Below are 7,973 nucleotides of genomic sequence, written 5' to 3' on the forward strand. Positions count from 1 at the left end.
TACCCCCCCCCCCCCCCCCCTTTCTGCTTTAAACTGCACACACCTTCTCAGATTTGGATTTAGCGATCAGCTCCTCAATCAGCTCTTTACGGGTTTTTGGTTTTTCTGATTCCTCCTCATTCTGTTCAGATGGCGCTTTCTTCCTGAGCAGCCCTCCTCCACCGAAATGAGAAGCCGTCAACGCAGCTGTAATAAGAAAGTCATTCTCGGTTAATATAACAAAAAAACTAAAGATGTACTTACATCAGCTACTCTGTAACACTGCTAAAAAAAATGTTTAGGATTAAAAAAAAAAAAAAATACATCTGCTCAAACAAATGAAAAAGTAAGAACCTCAGGAGTTCCGACTTTGCTCAAACTTGACTTGCTGAATGCTTGCGTCAGGTCCAATTATTTCAAGTGGACCTTAACCCCCTTTCACTAAAAATCCCAACAACATTCAGCTCTGCATTCTGATATGAAATCATTTTACATTCATTAGTTAAATAAACACATTTTGCTTTTACTTACAATGACTGTTTTTCCACTCCCTGGTCCTCTCAGGCATTAGTGACGTAACCCTTGCCTAAGAGATACATCCTGGAAAGATTACAAAGAGCATTGCTGGCAAATCTAATCTGTAAGCTGCAAAATCTCGTGAGATCTCAGGGAAAGGATTTTTCCCGAAGAACAGGCTGAAAGTTGCATAGTATATGGCCAGTTTAATATTTCTGTATTATCTCAGCTGCGAAGATCAATACAAGTTATGTAGGAAATTGTTACCTTTCACATTTCTAGTGGTCTCCATTGAATATGTATCATCCACACAGATTTTTCCCAACTACAAGAATATCTTTCAATGAATTTGTCTCTTCACCTTTGGACAGCAGTCAGTCCAACAGAATTATAAAAAAAAAAAAAAAAAAAAAAAAAAAAAAAAAAAATACATAAAAAAATGACCAGCCGGATCGCGAAAGTAAAATCCAGTCCCTCTACACTGAATCGGAAAGTCTCGAGTCAGCTTGGAAAACCGCTCCCTCCAACACGTTACGCCGACAGGTGGCCTCGGTTAAAGTGGAACTGAATCTTCTTTTTAATGACAAAGCTGAGCAACAAATCAGGTGGGAAAACAGTTCCTTTTATGCACGCTCAAACAAGCCAGGCTCCATGTTAGCAAATGTATTGAATGCACAGCCCAGGGGGGTTAAACCCATCAAGCTTCGGCTCTCTAATGGGTCCTGACGGCGAACCCAGCTCACATTATATCCAAATTCGCTCATATCCTGCGCAAACTATATAGCCCTCCCTCCCAATTCGATACCCATATGGCAAATTCCCCGTTCGCGGACTTCCCCCCCCGACTACCCTGTCCAGCTCTATGGTGGAAAAGATGGAGGCTGAAATAACTTGAGTCAGAAGTCTTGGCGGCCATCAAAACACTTAAACCTGCTAAATCCCCGGGGCCAGACGGATTTACGGCCTTATATTACAAAAAATTATCTGACATCTTAGCTCCACACTTGGCACTATTCAACCATCTGTCTGGGGGCCGGAAGCTACACTCCTCCTCCCTGGCAGCTCAGGTGGTGATGCTTCCAAAGCCGGGACAGGACGACACAGACCCACATAATTACAGGCCCATATCTCTTAACTATAGACACAAAATTACTCTCCAAAATCCTGGCCAATAGGATAAACTGTTTTCTAGAAACATTCATTCACAGAGACAAAGTCGGCTTTGTGCCCCACCGCCAGGCCACAGATAACACGAGAAAAGTAATTCAGCTAATACACGCCATGCGGCAAACTAAACTCCAGGCATGTTGTTGTCTCTGGACATCCAAAAGGCCTTTGATAACGTCACCTGGGACTATTTATATTACATTCTGGGAAAATGGGGATTCCCTCCAACCTTTCTACGATGGCTGGATTCCCACAATAACACCTCCGCTACAGTAAGATATCTCCAATGCTCCTCCCCACCATTTACCATCTGCCGGGGCACAAGACAGGGATGCCCCCTTGTTCCCAATCCTATTCGTCCTAGCAATAGAACCCCTGGCACACCTACTCCGACACAACCCAAAAATACACGGCGTGACCATCGGAAACTCAGAACATAAACTGAACTTATTTGAGGATGATTTTCTTCTCACAATCTCTCAGCCCCAAATCTCCATCCCAAACTTAATTTCGGTACTAGACTCCTTCGCACAAGTTCCCAACCTCTCCATTAATAAAGAAAAATCACTAGCCTTCAACATATCCCTGACACAGGACATGGTAGATGCCGTGCGAGGAACATCACGTTCACCTGGCGTTCATCTCACCTGGAATACCTGGGGATACTGCTGACCACAGACTATTGCTCCCTTTACAAAACTAATTACACCCCCCTCTTCAAAAAACTAAACAGAGCTAATGACTACCTGGGCCCGGCACACCCTATCCTGGATAGGACGACTCAATGATGTCAAGATGACTATTCTGCCAAAAATACTGTACCTATTCAGGACTTTGCCGGTGGCGATTCTGGGAAAAGCCATACACGCTTTTCAGAAAAAAAGACCCAGAATCTCGAAATACACTATGTGTGCCCATAAGTAACAAGGAGGCCTAGGCCTCCCAAACTTTCACAAATATTTCCAGGCAGCTCAGATAGCCCCCATAACTAATTTATACATATCTCCACTAGGGCCAACACGGGTGGATCTAGAGAGTGTGTATTGCGCCCCGACTTAAGTCAGAGCTCTCCCATGGCTCCCACCGATTGCACGGCCAAAAACTCTTACTCCTGTAATGATCCATACCCTCCGTGTGTGGGATCACATCAAACACCAGGGTAAATTAATTTCCCCCCATCTTCCACTATTACCGATAATTGGCAATCCACTCTTTACCCCGGGGATGGAGTCGCCTGGAGCGTTCACCTGGTGGACGTCTCAAAATATTCTATACCTATACAATTTATTGCGCGACTGACAGATGCGCAGTTGGGATTCCATAAAGGCAGATTCGCATTGCGCCCCCCTCAGAATTCTTCAGATACCTGCAAATCAGACACTGGTCGGTGTCTCTACTCGCTGGCAGGGTGCCCACCACTCGGCTCTCTCTAATGGAACATATATGCATACACCTTTACAACCGAAATTGATATCCATATTGTACGCTCAACTTAATTCAGCTCCTAACAAATCTGCCCATAAATATGTCCTGGCTTGGGAAAAAGATTTAAACGGGACCATATCCGACTTAGATTGGCAACAAATCTGGGCCTCGGCGGCATCATGCACCATCACCTCACTAGAGTCAGCATACAAATCTATGATGAGGTGGTACATGGTGCCGGCTTGATTGACACATTCTCATCCTCAGCAGTCGGCTAAATGTTTCAGAGGCTGCGAGGCGAAGGGTGACGTGATGCACGTCTGGTGGACATGCCCATTAGTACATAGATTTTGGATTAAAACATTCAGACTAATAAACACAATCCTCTAAACGAATATCCGCAGAGACCCACGATTCGCCCTGTTACATCTTAAACCCCCGAATATCACAGTCACAACATAAATTGGTGGTCTTCACATTCATGGCTGCAAAACAAACCATAGCGCAGGCATGGAGAAAACAACAAATCCCTTTAGATGGGTTAGCCGTAGACTAGACTCATTTTTCATTAATTAAAAGCTGTCCAGTGTCCTGATGGATACCCAAAATAATTCTGGAAAGTCTGGGATCCCTGGCTAGGGCATGCACACCGGCCATCCCTCACACAAGTCTGACGACAATCTGATAGGAGATCTTTGACTGGAGGAACTACCCCACTGCCACACACTCCCCCCCACCCCTATCTCTCCTGCTCTATTCTCCCCCCCCTAAAATGATGGCAGATAGCAAAGAAGATAATGCTTACTGTGCTATCTGCTGGGTTGTTTTTTTTTAGTATTCTGACAGCTGCTGCCGTCAGAATAAAAAACAAAAAAACAGCATAGGAATGAATAGCTAGGCTTCTATTGGCTATTTGAATTTGCAATAGCAGACTAGCTATTGTATCTGCCCACTGCTGCTGTCAATCAGCAGAAGAGGACCTGATGGAGAACCTCAGGTCCACCTCTGCTGATTGACAGCAGCAGTGGGCAGATACAATAGCTAGTCTGCTATTGCAAATTCAAATAGCCAATAGAAGCCTAGCTATTCATTCCTATGCTGTCTTTTTTTTTTACTCTGACGGCAGTCGGCGGCTCTGATATCATCATAATAATAATTTTTTTTAAACCCAGACAGCAGGGAAAGGTTTACTCTGCTAGTTAGAGCAGAGTAAACCTTTCCGGGAAAAAATGTTTCTCTCCTGGGTGTCCGGGAGCCGCTATCTAATAGCGGGAGACTCGTGGAACGTCCGGGAGAGTTGGAATGTCTTTGTATGTTACTCAGGACAATAAGACCAGCCTACACAACTACGGCTGGAAAGATAAGGAACACAGAAGTGGCAAAACCCATTTGAGTTCCTATCCAGCAATCATCGATCTTTCAAGGTCACTGCTCACCTGATAATGCCCCCCGTTCATCTGTATCACTGTCACTATCCACAGGGTCATTCAGCTTTTCCATCACAGCCAGAGACTGTCCAAAGTGAGTCAATTCCTCCTCTTCATTCAGGTTGTATACTGTCTTCTTGTCAGCATTTCTCTACAAAAATGAAATATGTTAAATCATCCACAACAATGAATAGATATGAAAATGAGGAAGGGTGATAGATAAAACATCAACCCTATGCTTGGCATAAACTTGTAATGAGAGAAATAGTGCGCCTGATGACCCAAACACAAAATGCTGTATGCCTGCCTGTTATGCTGACCAGTAAAATCAAAGTAGTTAGCAATGGCCTCCTCCCTGATTCATAGGTGTGCCACAAACATTTAAGTGGCCTATATATATAGCAGAGAACAGATACTGCAGTGTTTACTCCACCAGGTGCCTGCATGAGCCATTCATAAAACACAGGTCACGTGTGGAGTGCTCCCAGCTTTTTTTTCCCACTGACTGCAATGAATGGGGCTCCCCTTGCTTTATAGTCTCGAAGCACAGCCCTGTGCTTTATAAATGAGCAGCGATTGTTCATTATAAAGCAGAAGTATGGACACAATAAGGCTATACAGCTGCCTTATAACTGGGACCCCAAGTGTTTTCCCAGACAAAAAGCGGTCGTCTTTCCCAAACTGACCACGGCAACATTAGATGAACATGATGAAAACAGACTTCTTTGAAGAGTTCTCCTTTAAAGTGTATTTCCACTACTGCCGTCTAAGAAAACCCCTCTATACATTATTTGTGCGTTCTCATTCACACGGTATACTGAAAAGTGATAAAAATATATTTCTTACCCTTCAGATTTCTCTGTATAGCAGGACTTTATAGTAAAAGTACAATTTCAAAGTAGCAGGAAACTCTGGTTGCCCCCATAGAATTACTAGGGACAGACTGAGCTTCCTCTCATTAACATACAACGCTTCTAGATCTTTAACCCTTTATTTGACCCTTTGTTATGCTATGTGAATAAGAACATGTAACAAATATAAAATAGATATTATTCCAATTTAAGAGCCAAAGTGAAAAAATGCTTTAAAAGAACAAAGTGTGTACGGTATACATGACCAGTACGGGTTAGTTTTATCTCTGCGCTGACTGTATACTAAAACTAGCCTCTCTTTAAAATGCCCATGATGCAAATAACCCTTTATAATGGGATAATTGAAATCAATTGCCCCTATCAATGAACTGTGAATGATCTCAGAAGCTTTTCAAACTGATGTCAAATGTAGATGGATTGCATCTGAAAGAACTTGCCCATCAACAGGAGGCCCATACAGTGCTTCCTAAGGGGCTCTAGAAGTCCCCTGGACATGGAGATGCTCTTGTGACTTCTTCCGAGTTCCCTACTCTACTAATCAACCCTCCTTAAACCTACCCCTAAGCAGCATTCCTCTACTGTCTGCCCTTACCTGTCGTGCCATTGCAAATCTCTTCATCATCTTCTCCTCCGGATCGAGTTTGGCGTCATATTCACCGAACCGCTTGTCCGTAAACATGCTGGACTTCCCCCTCTGCTTGTACTCCTTCAGGAGGGTTTCAGTACGCTACAATAAAACAAATGGTTTCCATCATTTTCTTTATCTTTTATTACATAGCACTGGCAAGTTACACAGCTATTTACAAAGAACTCTGAACCTCTAATATTAGATTCTGCCATCATAGGTGCTCACAGTCAATCGGTCCCATACAGACTGGAGGGAGGGAGAATCTCAGATGGCCCTCAAAGAATCAGCCCTCCCAAAAATGATGTTTCAGTATATTGTATATGTTTCTCAGGACTCTCTGACTTTATATTCAGAAATATGTAACAGTAGGAAAAGCCACCATAGAGGAAGTTGACAAATGGCATGACTGAAATGACTAAGCCCGCATTCACACCTGTGCATTCTGGGAGCGCGCATTCATGTGTGTTGGTGCGCGTTCGTGTGCTGTGTTTGACACACGTCCCCTCTGAGTTCAATACCTGAACATACAACAAACGCGGCAAAAAAAGTTTCATGTAGCAAATTTTGCAACATGCATTCTGAGCTTTTGGCTTGCGAGGTTGTACACATTTTAAACAGTATAACAGCAGCAAATTCCCAGCACACTCACCAGTCAGCCTGCAAAGAAAAACTACTGCCTAACTACTAAGGTTACAAACAGAGGTATTAGTTGCTGGTTATGAATTGATGTGTGTTTGCCATTCGTTTTGCTTGTTTTATTTGGTGTAGGGTGTTTGGTTTGGTGCTAAACCTGCACCCAATTCATCCTTTGCTATATGCTCCAAGATGGAGGCTCTCATAGATTAGAGTTAGGACCACACTACACAGAGGGGCCTTGATGAGGCAGTGTGTCTTCCACATATTCTGCAGAAGATGTGCAACTTAGACCTGTGTATTTAACCTTAGTAATTTGCAGGCTGGCAGGTGAGTGTGCTTGTGAATTTTTCTGCTGTTGTACTGTGTAAAGCCCTCCCATGTGCACCTTGCCTTAAAAGGTGGTTATGAATTGATGAGTGCATTTGCCATTCGTTTTGCTTGTGCACATTTTAATGCATGCAAACGCAAAGCAGAAACACGGGTCTTCCTTCTTCCCCGTTTGGGGTGACATTAGAAATGAAAAATTCTGTCAACGTGTGCCAAATTGTTGTTCACGGAACGTTCAGGTGTGAATGCATTAAACATATCAGGCTCCTCCTGCAAATATCACTTGGCGGCCTGACGCTTTCTTCTACCATTATGTGGAAACTAAGCAGCCAGAGGAGCAGCAGAAACTGGAGCAGCTATAAGAGCCCAGTAACACCACATCCAGATCATCTCCAGACCAGACCAGACCAGATTGTTTCTAGACCAAAATGCATCCTAATGTATCCCTATGCTACTTCTGACCTGTGTTCACACCAGCGCAGTTCTCCCGCTGCTCCGCCTACCATCACAAGTGAGGAGAATGAGCCAAGTGTAAGCTTCAAGTCATTACTGGTTTTAGAATAGTGAGCGCTATGGGTCTCCTGGAGTGAAGTGAGAATCCAACAATGACTTATTAAATAAGTGGTATAAGAATTATAAATATATAAATATCGCTAAGTGAACATCTTATTATGTGAAATAAAAATTGCTGAAGTGATATGTGAATAAACGAAACAAAAATCAACAATGTACATTGACTAATAAAAATTGCTTAAATATAAATAATGTGAATAAATAAGTAAATAAATCTTCAATAAACCGTGTAACTCTTACTCTCTGGGAAATCTCCCCCTTTGGGTTTGTTTCATAGCGCAGAACATTCAACCTTCCATTCAAGTCATTACTAGCTGGATCCTACCCAGGGCTGGGAACTCACCCCCCACTCCCATGTGACAGCACTGGGTGCATTTGTAATTAACTACCAGTAACTAGTGCTGTCAAGGGGAGTGAGTCACA

At 43.2% G+C, this 7,973-nt stretch overlaps 1 protein-coding gene across 1 annotated transcript in view; it reads right to left on the minus strand.

The window, feature by feature from the left end:
* The window catches only part of NOP14 (NOP14 nucleolar protein), a 34,979-nt gene that overhangs the window by 26,220 nt on the left and 786 nt on the right, over positions 1-7,973 (minus strand). The window contains exons 2-4 of the mRNA XM_018554988.1: positions 5,979-6,113; positions 4,524-4,665; positions 44-186 (exon numbers count right to left, since the gene is read on the minus strand). Coding sequence (XP_018410490.1) covers positions 44-186; positions 4,524-4,665; positions 5,979-6,113 — 420 coding nt within the window. The remainder of the gene's footprint in view (positions 1-43; positions 187-4,523; positions 4,666-5,978; positions 6,114-7,973) is intronic.

This window comes from Nanorana parkeri, unplaced genomic scaffold (genome assembly GCF_000935625.1).
Source record: "Nanorana parkeri isolate BGI_ZX_2015 unplaced genomic scaffold, ASM93562v1 scaffold180, whole genome shotgun sequence".
Classification (NCBI taxonomy): Eukaryota; Metazoa; Chordata; class Amphibia; order Anura; family Dicroglossidae; genus Nanorana; species Nanorana parkeri.